This window comes from Hoplias malabaricus, chromosome 11 (assembly GCF_029633855.1).
Source record: "Hoplias malabaricus isolate fHopMal1 chromosome 11, fHopMal1.hap1, whole genome shotgun sequence".
Taxonomy (NCBI): Eukaryota; Metazoa; Chordata; class Actinopteri; order Characiformes; family Erythrinidae; genus Hoplias; species Hoplias malabaricus.
In genome coordinates, this window is record NC_089810.1 from 28,290,613 (window position 1) to 28,306,195 (window position 15,583).

The window sequence follows — 15,583 nt, forward strand, 5'->3', positions numbered from 1 at the left end:
TTGATTAGATTGTAGTAAAGCATAAAAAACTGTTTATAACAGATAATTGTGGTAGATGTCTTACAATTAGATGCTGAAGTGTAAAATATATTTTAAAATAATAATTTTCAAAACTCTGAACAGCTGAAAATAATTAATTTCCTTAATTCTGAGTGGACATGGTTGAAGCAGACATTTGAGGAAGCTGATAAGAATGGGGATGGGCTCCTGAACATTGACGAGATTTACCAGCTGCTGCACAAGTTGAATGTCAACCTGCCTCGACGCAAAGTGAAGCAGATGTTCCAGGTGAGTGAGGGGAAACTGATTTTAAGGGAAATACAAAAAACTTTATAAACAGATGTCAGTCACTCTTGCTGAAGTTTTTGGTAGAGGAACACACTGCACTTTTTTAGAGCACCTCAGGTTGGAGCCATACAGTAACTGAGTTCTGGAAAAAATCTCATTCCTCAAATTCAACTCTAGACTTTTGTTTTAAGATATTTTTTAAATGATAGACATCATATTCTACTTTGCAGCTCAGTTTGCATTGGGAATATACTGTCATGGCTCTGCCCACAGCAGTTTACAGCATGCTTTCTTTGATTCTTCTTTCGTTACATACAGAGTCTGAATATATTTAGTGACATCCACCAGTGGATTGGGCCTTGCTAAGTAATTGTAAAATAACTATGAATCCTAACCATTTCTTAAGATGGGTGTGCTCTTTTTCTGAACTTAATATATGTGGTACATTTTTTCACTCACATGAAATTTTAGTTCAGTTTTAGACAGTAACAAAGTAAATATTAATTCACTCATTCATTATATGTAACCGCTTATCCAGTTCAGGGTCGCGGTGGGTCCAGAGCCTACCTGGAATCATTGGGTGCAAGGTGGGAACACACCCTGGAGGGGACTAACAAAGTAAATGTAATTTGTTATTCTACTTAAGTAGTTTTTTGGTGTGTCTGTACTTTACTGAAATATTTTTATTTTGGGCAATTTTTACTTTAACTCTACTACATTTCAAAGCCAGATATTGTACTTTTTACTCCACAACATTATGAATATCTGCCATTCCTTTTGGTTTATGTGTGGGTAAAATTGTAGAACAAATCTCCCGGCTCTGCACAGCTCTCTCCTCGGCCCCATTGCCAGGAGACCGAAGGATACATTTGGAGCGGTAAAACAAGCAAACCTCAGGGTTCTTCTCCAAAAGCACGTAATAAAGGCAGACTTTTTATAACTGTTGTGCGTATTTGAGACGCGCCTACCCTCCTTTTGGAGGAGGGTAGGCATATTTTTCCCATGTGTTCCAGCTTCTTTTGCAATTTCTTTTTTTCCCTGAGGCGTATTTTTCCTTAGTTTAACCTCTTTATTAATTCTGTGATGTTCAAACCAATGTTTGAGGAAATCTCTGGCTATGGATGCTGTCTGCAGTCTCTGTAGGCTGGACTTCCTCAGTTCAACCTGATCCATGTTTGTCTGACTGCGGACCAATCACAGTCTTGTCTGCATCGATATGACGCATAGTTAGTTATATTTCTAAAGAGGTGCAAATCAGGCTGTGATGAACCTACATCTTACAGCACACATCTAACTGATCCCTACGCCATAGGGTCGACACAGAATCATAAATTGGGCTAAAAACTCAGGAGACAACTACCTATGTTGGTTTGGAGGGGTAACATTTTGGGTTTATGTCACAGTTGATATAAAATTCATTGTCATGTTTTCTTTGGCCATTTCTGTTTTTGTCTTTGATATTTCCTCATGCCACTATCAGCTGTTCTTTCTGAACATTGAATGTTACCTACTCAACTTGGCTCTGCTGATGTTTTTGTAGCTAGTACCTTCTAATTGTAGCTACTAAATATTGTTTACTTATTGTGTTTTCACATGTTTTTTTTTTTTTTTGGGACCCACCACAGCTCTGTACATGTGTTCAGACAGATCAATACAGTTTTTTCATTCCTTGTTGCACAGTTGAGCTCTTACTGGAGCTTTTTTGTCAGCCACCAATCCAATGAACATTTGTACATCTGCAAAATTTGATGGCATCATTTTACGAGCCATTGTGAGATGGATTAAGAAAAAATGTGATCTCTACTTTAGTGTGGAGATTCTACAAATGGCTATTTGTACCACCCGTTTATTAACAGAGTGGTCAAAACTATATTCCATTATTCCATTATTCCAATATTTAATTATTCTGTCATTTCAACTAAGACTATTTCTCAAATGCGAGAGTATAAGACACTTCTGCTTGTTTCATAAATACACTGGTTATTTGGAAGATTAATGGGGTGATATTATGCATTGCCCACAACAATTGCTTTGGCATTTGTTCAGTAATTCTTGTCTTTTCATGAATGAATTGGTGAATGAAGTGTAGATTTAACTGTATTTTTGTCTCAGATCTTTTGTTTTATTAGGACAAACAACTTTTTTGACCGCTCTGCTGGCGGTCTGTCTCGATTTGAGGTCGGGATAAACCGCAGTGTGTGTCCTGCCCAACGCTAAGTTTATCATCCTCAAATAACCAGACAAATCTTTGCTGATAATGGCAGAGGTCATCTGTGGGTCTGGTGAGGATGTTTTTTTGTTTGTTTGTTTGGTTGGTTTTTTAAACAGTGGAAGCTTAACTCTGCATTGAGCTGCTAGGGAGCAATTAGTCCTGGCTGAGTAACCCAGCAAATTCCTTGCTAAAATCCCTGTAATGGGGGGTGGTTGTTATGGAGGGGGGCACAAATTAAGAGAAACACCGTATTTATTTAAAAAAGAAGGAAACCGAACAAGACTGAAAAGAACTAAGAATGACCATAGCAAACAGTTACAAGGCTAACAAAACTGACTTAAAGGACAATACTGACAATATACAATCAGTGGGAAACAAAGAACAAGAGAGAGAGAGAGAGAAACAGAGACAGAGAGAAAGAGAGCACAAATGAGACTAAATGACTAAACACTGCAGAGCAGAGGGGCTGAACACTGAACATAGGGGCTAAGAGCAGAATATATGTAAAGACCTGGAAATTGGGACAGGAGCATCAAGAGCAGACCGAAGGAAGACAAACAGAATACACACTGTGAACTCCAGGACCTTGAAACACATGCAACAACAGAAGAACCACAAGCGCTAAGATATGACATGTCCACCAAAGACATCACTGAAATGGGGAGCTTATATACAAAAACACAGACAAGAAATGCCTGGGATGGATAATGAGAGGGCAGGACCACAAAGGAGACACAGGTGGAGACACTAATAACAAGGTGAGACTAAGGCAGAGACCAGGACTAAACAAAAACAGAGCCATGTGCTCCTAAGAACTTGGGACACAAAGAAACAAAAACAAAGCAGGAAAACATGAAACAGGGCAAAACCGTGTCAATCCCAGCTTCTTTTTATATTTATTACTAGACAAGAAGGTTTTGATAGAATCTGGCACTTCAAAACTTGAGAAGTACTTATTTATTGTACCTGACTCAGTATATAAGGTCATTCGGTTGTACATACATTCCATTCTGACTCGTGCTGTTGTGTTGGTAGCATCTGTTGATAGAAGAGTTCAACATCAGGTATGCCCTCCATGTGTCATCCTGGTAGCGTCAGCTTCATTGGCAGACAGCTACATGATGTTGGATGATACGCATGCAGACTGTTACAACGCCCTTCACGCAGTGACAAAGACTGAAATAGTGCCATGCCAGAGAGTCTCACAATGGCAGGGTCATCTGCAGTGAGGAATCCCACTTTTGTCTTGGTGGAGGCGACCAACAAATCCATGTGTGGAGATGAACGGTTTGTTCTCACGAGTATTCAAGTTGCATGGGATGGATTATTGCAGTAAACCATTCAGAACCTCTACATCTCTGTGCTGAAACCTCTGGCATGTTGTGTTGGCAAGCATGGTGCCAAGTGCCAAACTAAGAGAAACATATGTATGTGTAGCTCAATATATTTTGGCTGTACCAATCTAAACTTTTAATCATTTATTGTTCCTGGTAAGCTATCCCTTCCTTCTGAATATAATTGCAATCCAACACTTCCTTCTGGGTCCAATTGATTTTTTGACAATAAGCATATATTCATTTCTACTGTGTGTGATGTTACAGGAAGCGGATACAGATGACCAGCAGGGGACACTAACTTTTGAAGAGTTTAGCGTGTTCTACAAAATGATGTCAATGAGGCGGGACCTCTTCCTGCTGCTCATGTGCTTCAGTGAGAAGAAAGATCATCTGACTGCAGAGGAGCTTGGTAATTTTCTGCGAGTGGAGCAGAAGGTCAGTGAATTTGATCTCTTATTTTATTGGATGGTTTAAAAGTAAACTAAGAAATGTATTTTTATGTCTCAGAAATCATGCAGCCATTGGAAGGCTTTGAAAGCCTTGATGGTTACAGAAACTGACCTGCTTATTTTATTAGAATAATAAACTAAACTCAGTATTGCTGCACAGACATTCCACAGATACTGTTCAGTGCTTGTTTTTATTTGCTGTTTAATCTGCAGGTTTTAAGAAACGTATGAAGGAAATTTGATGTGATATCTCTCAGTCCCCCTGTCTGGAGCTCGGGTGGGGTGTTATTAATGTGCAATGTCAGACTGTCAGAGGCTTGCTGGCTGGTGATCAGCTCTCTGCTCCTGACTGGCAGCCCTTTAAAAGCTCTGCTTTCTTGGAAATGCTGGAGAGCTAACAGCACTTGCTCTTTCATCTTTCTCTCTCTGCAGTCAGTTGCTTGTCTTTGAGCTGGGACACTGTTTGACAGTAGGCCTTGGGCAGTTTTTGGGAAAGCTATAGGTGTCTTCAAACTTTAGATTGGCAGAGTAAAGCTAGCTGTCCAAAAACTTTAGATGGGCAGAGAAAATCTAGGTGTCCACAAACCTTAAATGGGCAGAATAGGGTTTGTTTTCTTTAATCAATTGCTTTGGACAACAGCAGGCTGTCCCGCACACAGGGTCAGTTAGAGAATGTCTCTGTAAAGGGCTTTAGAATGGCTGACTGCTGATCTATAAACAGCCTCTCTTTGTCCCTGAGAAAAAAAAGAGGAGAGATGGAGATAGATACAAAAAGAGAGAGAACATTTTTGTGACTAAGTGTATCCAATCCTCACCAAAAATTCCAAGATTTATCCTAAACCCTACTGCACCAAAGCTGGGTGAGATGGGGTGGGGTAGATTTGGGGGGGGGTAGCGTTGGGGTGGTGGTGTTGGGTTGGAGTGGTGTTGGATTGGGGTGGTGTGGGGAGGGGCAAACTCCCTATTAATTACTTTTCCTTTCTGAAGGACTATGGGATGAGCAGTGGCCTGCAAATATTTGGCCATAACACAAGGTGACCGTCTGAGGGAAGAAATTGTGAATCATTTCATGTACTCAAGTCTGCTGACCCTTACAGTCTGTGTCCTCCATCTAAACCTCCAGGTGTCCAATGTGACGACAGAGTACTGTCTGGAAATCATCGATAAGTTTGAAGTGTCTGAAGAAAACAAGCAGAACGGAATTCTGGGAATTGAAGGTGAGCTGTTAGTCTGCCTGTAAATCTCTCTGTTCACTCTGCTGCTCTCTGTCTGATTTTCATTAGCAGAAATGAGGTACTTGACTATACAACATGATCCACACATGAATAATATAAACTATGAATTTGCTAATTTGTAGTGTCCCTGTGGAATTTCTAATGTTATGTGAGCACTAGGCCTGTCACAATGGACATTATTTTGTGTTTGATGTATTATTCCAGAAATAATTTCATTTGGCCGTAAAGGGAACGACAGTAAGTTGACAATTCTAAAGGACTGCTGTTCTCACAGCAAAACAAACTGCCGTTTATTTTTTTTTTTCACTGGGAGTTAATGATGATCAGGAACAGTCATCATAAAATGATACAGATGATAACTCATTACTAATGAACAGGATGTTACTATTTTCTTCATTAGGAGTTAATGATGATCAGGAACTACAGGGTGGGCCATTTATATGGATACACCTTAATAAAATGGGAATGGTTGGTGATATTAACTTCCAGTTTGTGGCACATTAGTATATGGGAGCAGTATAAACTTGGCAAGCAGTTTGCTAACTGTAGCATGTGAGATGGATGGTCTCGTAGGGTGTCTTCATTGAAATCTGCTGCAATGACCCAGTTACTGCGTTCAACAGACATCAACACAATTTCTATTCGCTCCTCACGTGTTAACCTCTGCGATAAACTTGTAAATAACTCATGAAAGAACAAAGTTACGTTAAAACCAAGCACCATTGTTTTTCTTGTGAAATTCCCAATAAGTTTGATGTGTCACATGGCCCTCTTCCCATTGAAAAAACAAAAGTTGGATCCAAAATTGCCGACTTCAAAATGGTTGCCATGGTCACCACCCATCTTGAAATGTTTTCCCCCTCCCTTATACTAATGTGCCACAAACAGGAAGTTAATATCACCAACAATTCCCATTTTATTAAGGCGTATCCATATAAATGGCCCACCCTATACAATTTGAAACACAGTAATCCTTTTCTAACAGTTTGGGTCACTGGGTAACGTTCAAAAGCTTTGAATAAATTTGAAACTGATGCAGTACCCTATTCATTACATAAACACTGTTTATTCTCACCAACAAACAAATATTTTAACACTGGAAATGTCCTCAAATGCACAGACATGAACAGCATCGCACAGATGGCCACAAAACATACATACAACAATGGCCACACAACATTCAGCACAACATTACTACATCCTGATTAAAATAAAATAAAAAAAAATAATAAAATCAAATGTTATTCTTTTAATGCCGCACATATTCTCTAGTCTTTAGTGTTAACATGAAGATTAATTTGGTTCACTATTCGTCAACTTTTGCTCAAATTTTATTTTTCCACCTTAAATGGTATAACCGCTATAGCATTTAATGTCGAAAGTTCAGCTTTGTATTTTTCAGTATGCTCTTTGGTGATTTAATCGATAAAATTTCCTACACTGTGATTCATATATGAACCAATCATGCTACAGAAAAACATTTCAACATGAAGCAAAAATTCTTCAGCTGTCACAAAGAGAACCAATGAATTTAATTGTTTTACAGAATTTTTCATTGGAATCTCCATCTCTTCACGTTTTCACAACAATAACATAAAAACTAAGCCTTTCATTACTCCTAGATACTATGTGTCTTCATCGGATTAACTACTCATTGACCACTGGTCAAATCATCATCTTAACTGCCAGCTAGAGAATTATAATCTAAAGACCTACAAACAAAAAACTGCATGTCAAAGTGAATGTCAATCAGTGCCAGTTTAAGAGTGGGTCATCAGCGGCTGTCACTATCAGGATCAGAGGAACATTAGCTGGGTGTGGAGCAAATTCATTTTCAGACCCTGCTTTATTCCAAACTGCATTAACACATTATTATCACAGAGTTTACACAGTGCTGCACAGAGAGAGTTAGTTTTTTATGGATGGAGAACATCTTAGAGTTAATTGTCTTCAGCGGCTTTCTAAACCCTGCAGGAATTGTATCCTTCAAATGGTACTGTCTGTAAATATGTGATTCACAATGTGTTTATTTGGGTACCATTTAAAATATTCCTCACTTCACTTCTCATTGTTCTGTTCTGTTCTCTTCTCTTCTCTCCACTTCCCTTACCCCCTCATGCTCTGTCCAGGTTTCACAAATTTCATGCGGAGTCCAGCGTGTGATGTTTTTAATCCTCTGCACAATGAGGTTAATCAGGACATGGACCAGCCTCTGTGTAATTACTTCATTGCTTCCTCACATAATACATATCTGACAGGAGACCAGCTACTGTCCCACTCCAAGACAGACATGTATGCCTGGGTCTTGCAGGCTGGCTGCCGCTGCGTTGAGGGTATGAAGAAACTGATCCTTGCATAGTTATAATAATAATAAAAAATCAAAAATAATGTAACTTTTTACTGATTATAAGATGCCCAACTTTTGAAGCCAGTATTTTTTTAAGGTATATTGTTATACAGGTATATTATAATAAGCGTCAATAGTAATTATTGTAATTATATGTTCTTATGTTATATTACATAAAAATTATAATACATCTATATAATATAATTGTAATTTCATGGTAATTATAATAGTATTAACTACAATTGATCATGTTTGTGTTTCTGTGTGTGCAGTGGACTGTTGGGATGGTCCTGATGGTGAACCCATGGTCCAGCATGGATACACACTCACTTCCAAAATCACCTTCAAGTCTGTGGTGGAGACCATCAACAAATACGCCTTTGCAAACAATGAGTACGTACAGCTGTCATTAAGATTCTTGACTCTTGAATCAAATGAGTCATTAGTTTGCAAATTAATTTCCCTCCTTAATCTCAAACAGCCGAGCTGCTTTTGCTGAGGCGTCTACATGAAGGAGAATGGTGTTTATGTGTGTGAATGCTGGAATTTAAGAAAAGCCATGGTAGCTTCCCAGTTATGTTTGGAATTGATGGTTATGTGTATGGTAATAACTCTTAATTATGCATTAGACATTAAGTGGCCACAGCCAATAGCATGAGCTACAATATGAACCTTTGTCACTGCTGTTTTCTTCTGTTTATATTGAAGCTGTTTTTGTTCAGACAAATGTTCTTCCAGCTACAGCCAGTTTTACAGAAATTTAAGTATAGTGTGCAGAAGTCTTAGGCACCTAAGGTAATTATATACATTTTAACAAATGCCTTCTCAGTGAGCGTGGGGCTTGTATAAAGTCATATATAATCATAGTAAATACAAATAAGAAATATAGGATACACTTTTACTTCTATAAAGTAGTAGGTTAGAGTGAATTTGAAGAAAATGTTTTTTTCAGATTCTCCTTGATTGCATGAATTTGTTAAATCAACAGCACACATTATTTAAAATCATTATTTATTAACCAGTAAAACTAGGTATTGGATGATAACCTCAAATAATATGGACTGCCATGAAGAGAAATTTGGAAAAAGTTAAACCAACACATTCACACACAGAATACCACACTTACTGGAATAATGTTATTTGCTTTTAATTCTAATGTTGGGCGTTATTTGTTGTTTGTTTGTTTTGTTTCAGCAAATAAACACTTACTGCTCAGATAAATAGCTTTTTAAATCTCATAATCTCTGGTGCCTAAAACCTTTGCACAGTACTGTAGTTAGTTTCTTTCACACAAATGCGAATAGATGTTGACAGATTGACAGATGTTCTTAATCCAATGGTAGTTCATAAGTTTCTCTTTACACTCTTAAAAATAAAGGTGCTACTGAAGTTTTTTGAGTGATGCCATAGAAGAACCACTATTGAAAAGAATAATTTTTGTTTAGGAAATTTACATGTAAAGAACATAGTAGACAATTTACATTTTTATGCATGTATAAAAAATGTCTGACTTTTATTTGTATGTGATCACATTTCAGTCCTGAAAATAACAATAAATCACAGGTTCTGGGGATTGAGTGTGGTATTATAACTCTGGTCACAAAAGAGTCATTATCCCTGTAGCAACCCAAGGTTGAGTTGGAGTGTGGAAAGCATATTTGGACACTCTCACTGTGAGTGTGAGGGAGATAATGGAGGTGATGTGGAAATTCTTTGGAATCAGCAGGAGGAGCTTGTAATGTATTATATGGCAAAGCTTAAAACTGTAACAATTGACTAGACAAGACAGAGTCGAGGCTTGTCATGGGTCCAGCTTTCCATAAGTTGCCAACAAACTGCTACCTGTCTGTTTCTTGGTGATAGTTTATCATTAGACAGCACCTGTTCCTTTCAATGTTTTGGATATAATGGCAGAAACAAGCCTTTTAACACGTCACATGCAATTTATGCACATCGTTCCCCCATGATACCCATTGATCACTTTTTGTCTCTCTCTGTATATCTCCTTCTCAGTCTTTCTTATTTGCATACCATCACTCATTTTGACTATTTGCTGTTTGCTCTTGGATCTAGATAACAAATGCCACTCCGACTCATTTCAAAGGTATTGGATGTCGTTCTGAGACCACAGTTCCAGTGCTCCACAGCTCAGTGTCGAGGGTTTTATATTTCTCTGGCCTCCATTTCATCTTTTGCTCATGCAAAGCTTCACCAGATCCTCCCACTCTATTAGCAAGGCCTTTCCTTGGAGAATGTGCAGTGAGTTTGCTGAATGCCCTCATTAAAATGACAGTCTAAATAATTTAGGACAAATGGTTTTACAGGAACATATAGACCATTTTTAATACCTGTTTTTCTTACAAACTAAGGACATGATTTGGCCTGAAAATGTACAAAAAAAAAAAAAAAAAAAAAAAAAAAGATGACATTTTCTCCTTGCTCTCTCTATTCAGTCTGTGCTCCATGTCCTGGGTCTGACTCTCATTGTCTCTCATTGTGCACCCTCAGGGCTCTCCCAGCACTCTGAGAGGCCTGACATTAAAGTCCCTCCCTGCTTTTGACAACATTTATTCATACACTAGTCAGGAACAAACTATTGTTTTTTTGTAACTTCCCATTCTGGCATTTTTATATGTATTACACTATCTGCTTTGAAATGACCTTTCAGTCCGTACATCTTAAACCAGAAAACTCACTACATCAGACCCAGAAACATGGAAGGCTACAGTAATTTTAGCTCCATTTAAGGACAAATGTAAAGTTCTGTAACAGAAAAGTTTCTGATGCAGAAACAGACATGATTCTCAAAAAATCTCAATTAAATATTTATAAATGATAAATAATATCATGTTTAACTGAACTGGTGCACTAAAACTAAGCTCCTCTGTGAGCAATTCTATGAAAAAGTCCTGCAGATGGTACGCTGTACGTCATATTAAAATCAGCCCGAGGCACTCGACCTGTGATGGCTTCACTTTTGAGAGATGTTGTCCATGTTTTCTGCAGTCATTGATCAGTGTCATTACAGTGTGTTTGAATGTGTGATGTAAACATCAGGTTCATTATATTCATTGATTTATGATTCAGCTTAGTGTTTGTTAGATGAATAAATGATGAAAGTGACCTGAATGTAGCTCTGGCTGGACCATGTTAACTCATTTTTTGCAGTCTGTACTTTCCTCATTGCTACCCACTTTGAGCCATAAATTGTAATAACCCCACCCACCCCCCCCCCCCTCTCTCTCTCTCTCTTTCTCTCTCTCTCTCTCTCTCTCTCTCTCAGATTCCCAGTTGTCTTGTCCATAGAGAATCACTGCAGCATCCAGCAGCAGAAAAAGATTGCTCAGTACCTGAAGGAGATCTTCAAGGACAAACTGGATGTTGGTGATTTCCTCCACAAAGAATCCAAACAGCTGCCCAGTCCCAATAGTCTAAAGGGCAAGATATTAATAAAGGTATGAAATTAATAGCAATCTTTTCAACACATCTCTCCTTGATACTACATAGTTTAGTGAACCAGATCTTTCATGACCTATGTAGAGTCTATCTCTAATTACTCTGTACTTAAGTAATTATTAGCTGCTACTTCAGTTACTTATACATAACTAATTTTGGGAAAGTACTCCTGCATCTTCTGCAGTCATCACAATATATGTGGATTCAGAGTATGAATTCATACTATTCTGCCCACCTCTGGTGTTAGTACAGGGGGCATTAGAGCCATGATTTCTGGGCCTGTCCGTCATTGTCAGGAAGGTGTTCACAGAACCAGAGCAGTTCAGGTACTCACGTCACAGACGGCAGCAGGGAATTGGACACTAGATAAAGTCAGGGTGGACAGATGGCAGCAGCAGCCGTGCTCTCTGCAGGACCCTTGCAAATGAGGAGTCGGGGATGCCTACCTCCTGAAACTAAGACGGCCCCCCTCTTGCTAAATACAAGCCCCTGTCAAACCCCTTCCTGCTGGAAGGCACCCTGTTTTCACTTTTGATTAACCTTCATAGGTCCCTGAGGTTTGTTCCTGCAAGTACAGATGAACATTCTAAGTACACTATTCATACCATCTTCTGAGATTGTAAGAAGAGGTTTTTTTTATTAATTGTATTTATTAAAAAGATATTGCAGCAGACTATATTAATCGAAAAGAAAAATTTAGCTTTTTCCGTGTTTGTAATATTTGTAAGAAATGTGTCATACTGGTCAGTAATGCCCCATTTCCACTGCATGTTACATACACAACTCAATTCTTCTCATCTCTACTCACTTTTTGGTATATGGCACCCCTACAACCCTCCTCGGCTGCAGGGTTTTCTCTTATCATATATTTGTAGAGTTGGGGGAAGTCCATTAAAAGCCTGCGGTATGAACCAGCTGAAACATGATTGTTTATTCGGAAAACCCTTTTCCACAGCAGGTGTTACCCCAATTATTTGAAATGGTATTTTCGCAGATGTTTCTTCCTTTCTTCCCTGTTTTTGTTTCAAGAGCCATGGGTTCTTGCAATGCAAAGCTGTCAGGTAGACATGCCAATGTCAATTAAATGAATTGATAACCTCAGAGGCACCAATGGATTGAAAAGTTTGCAACATTCCCATCCCTAATCAAAATTGAGGCTATTTGCATATATCAGCATTAAAGGCACAGTAACTAAAGCAGCCCGTTTGGTAAGATTATTCTTCTGGCTTTTGGGCTATCCCTACATTTGCAGGGTTTAATTCACTTATAAAGAACTCTCTTGTAATCAATAGGAAGGGGGAAATGGGTGTGGTTTCCTATCCTCCTCCAAAAGTTACATAGTACAGATTCAGCGGTGCTGAGCCCAGATAAACAATAACAAAGGCTTTTTCCTCTCTAATATAGTTAAGTGAAATATCACAATTAATTTTGAAGCTTAAGGGAAAACACTATTTAGTATTCATTTTAATACTAAGAGAGACAAGAGAAAATTATGACTGTTTTAGGTAAACACAAACAACAACAACAACAAAAATATAGGTGCTAATTTAAAGGTAAAAGGCATTACTGAAGAACCCTTAATGAACATTTAAGGTGTAGAGGAGAAGTAAATGGGCATCTCTGGGTTTACAAGCTTACAAATGAAAAATACTGTGTATCTTACTTTTACTCATGGTTCAATGCTTCTCAGAATAAGATTTATCCTGTTAAAAGCTGAGTATTTTTTTTTTCTTTAATCACTTCACCCCACACCAAAAAACATTAACACAATATGCCAGAGATTCTGAAAGGCAGTCAAAGAAAGAGAAGTCAGGGAGAGGGGGTTAGTGGGAGATAGGGAGGGGCAGAGTGTATGGTGTGTTGTGGGTGCCACTAATGCACTGCCCCTGGTGTTTGTGAGTGTGAAGTGTCTGGCGAGTGTCTAATCATCAACAGGTGAAAAATGTGCAGCGTTTGCTCTGTAGAATTTGTTTACTCCAACTCAGTGAGAGTAGGAGGCGTTTCCAGCTAAAGTGTTCCATTCCATTCCTTTCCATTCATTTCCATTCCAATGAGCATGGATGCTTGCAGTATAACCACCATATACTCCAGTATATCCCACAACCCACACTCCAGGATATTCCATCACATATTCTAGTTCATTACAAAACATACATACTTCAGTATATTCTACCACATACATACTTCAGTACATCTCACCACACATACTCCAGTATATTCTACCACACACATACTTCAGTACATCTCACCACATATTCCAGTATATTGTACCACACTCATACTTCAGTACATCTCACCACACATACTCCAGTATATTCTACCACACACATACACCAATATATCATATCACATACATACTCCAGTATATCCAACCACACACTCCAGTGCATCCAAACACATTCTCCAGTACATGCCACTACATATTTTCTTAATGCTTTGCAGATGTATTTCAGTTCAATTAAAACCTTTCCCCATCACATAATGTCAGTTTTCAAAATATTCAGAGAATTGGAAGTGTTCTTTTTATTGGTAAGAATATTCATGTAACAATAAGCCTCAGCCTTTTCTGGCATCAGTGTTTGCTTGTTGTCAAAGCTGCATTGTAATATCTCTCTTTCTCTCTCTCTTGCTTTCTTTCTCTCAGGGAAAGCGCCTTCCTTCGTATCTCTCGGCTGAGGCTGAGGAGGGCGAGGTGTCAGACGATGACAGTGCAGATGAGATCGAAGATGACTTCAAACTGAAGAACAGCACGGTGAGAACACACCACACACACTATATAAAGATACACAGAAAGTGATAATTGGTTTTATGGTCTTAGATAGGCGGCACAGTGGCGCAGCAGGTAGTGTTGCAGTCACACAGCTCCAGGGGCCTGGAGGTTGTGGGTTCGATTCCCGCCCCGGGTGACTGTCTGTGAGGAGTTTGGTGTGTTCTCCCCGTGTCCGCGTGGGTTTCCTCCGGGTGCTCCGGTTTCCTCCCACGGTCCAAAAACACACGTTGGTAGGTGGCTTGGCAACTCAAAAAAGTGTCCGTAGGTGTGAGTGTGTGAGTGAATGTGTGTCTGTGTTGCCCTGTGAAGGACTGGCGCCCCCTCCAGGTTGTATTCCTGCCTTGTGCCCAATGATTCCAGGTAGGCTCTGGACCCACTGCGACCCTGAACTGGATAAGCGGTTTCAGATAATGAATGAATGAATGATTGAATGAATGGTCTTAGATGATATTATGGAACATAATAATTTGGAAAATAGACAAAAATGTTTGCCCATACTTTTTTGTTTGCTCTTTTTGCACTCTGTGTCACGTGTGATGGACTTTAACTGGCTCTGTGATGGAGTTGCCTGTAGGCTGGTGGTCTTTAGCAGAAGCTCCCTCAATCAGTGCCCAATCCTCACTCTGGGGCCGTTTGTGTGTTAAAACACATAACACAAAAACACTCTCCTTGGCTAAAACCTTCAGCAAAATTTTCTTTTTTTGGCTATAAGCCCTACTTTGCATAAAACTGTCAACTTTCTAATGATGAATAATCCCAATCACATTTCGTTGTATTTTGTACAATGACTAATTAACTACACTGAGGACAGATATGGTGCTGTACTCTGAAAATAAACAGATAGTTAACAGTTCCATTTGACATGCAAGTTCAGCATCAGGGGCCAGAAACTAAGGGCAGCTGTGTAGGACTAATCAGAAACAGCTGAAAACGGTCACATGGAACTGGTGGCACTGAGCATGCTTTAACAGTGCCAGTGGGGCAGCCTTAGTCACCAGGGAGGCCAGTGTGGATTTACGGTTGTTGATACTTAAGGGTAAGGTAGGACTGTAAAGCTGGCTTGGAGTGGGGTGGGTCTGGGATGCCAGACTTCACTGTTGAGCCTTCTGGAGATGTTGTGGGCTTAATTCAGTGAAACAGTGACAGGGGGAGGTGCCTACCTGGTGACCCCTGTGAAGTGCTAGTGATGCAGTGGGTGGTTACCCGTAGATATTAAGGGTAGCTGGTTGCTGATTGGATCATAAACGGCCACAACAACCTTAGGGTGTAGCTGTAGGATTGGAACAATAGAAATTATGTGGCTGCCGGTAGGAAGAGAGTGGGGTGAGCCCTATGTGAAGCTCTAATTCATTGTTAAAGGATTTTAAATCTTGTCTTGTGTATGATTGTAATTAATTGCACATTTTCATTTTGACACAGGTTTAAGCAATTAAAAGGCCCAAACATTTTTGTACACACTAATAATAATCCAGTCATCACTGTAGTCACT

The 15,583-nt window shown here is 39.2% G+C and overlaps 1 protein-coding gene across 1 annotated transcript in view; it reads left to right on the forward strand.

The window, feature by feature from the left end:
- Nucleotides 1-15,583, forward strand: part of plch1 (phospholipase C, eta 1) — a 140,177-nt gene that overhangs the window by 87,551 nt on the left and 37,043 nt on the right. Inside the window, exons 5-11 of the mRNA XM_066685305.1 lie at nucleotides 159-288; nucleotides 4,102-4,272; nucleotides 5,410-5,503; nucleotides 7,651-7,854; nucleotides 8,141-8,261; nucleotides 11,152-11,323; nucleotides 13,969-14,076. Of these exons, the coding sequence (XP_066541402.1) occupies nucleotides 159-288; nucleotides 4,102-4,272; nucleotides 5,410-5,503; nucleotides 7,651-7,854; nucleotides 8,141-8,261; nucleotides 11,152-11,323; nucleotides 13,969-14,076 (1,000 nt within the window). The remainder of the gene's footprint in view (nucleotides 1-158; nucleotides 289-4,101; nucleotides 4,273-5,409; nucleotides 5,504-7,650; nucleotides 7,855-8,140; nucleotides 8,262-11,151; nucleotides 11,324-13,968; nucleotides 14,077-15,583) is intronic.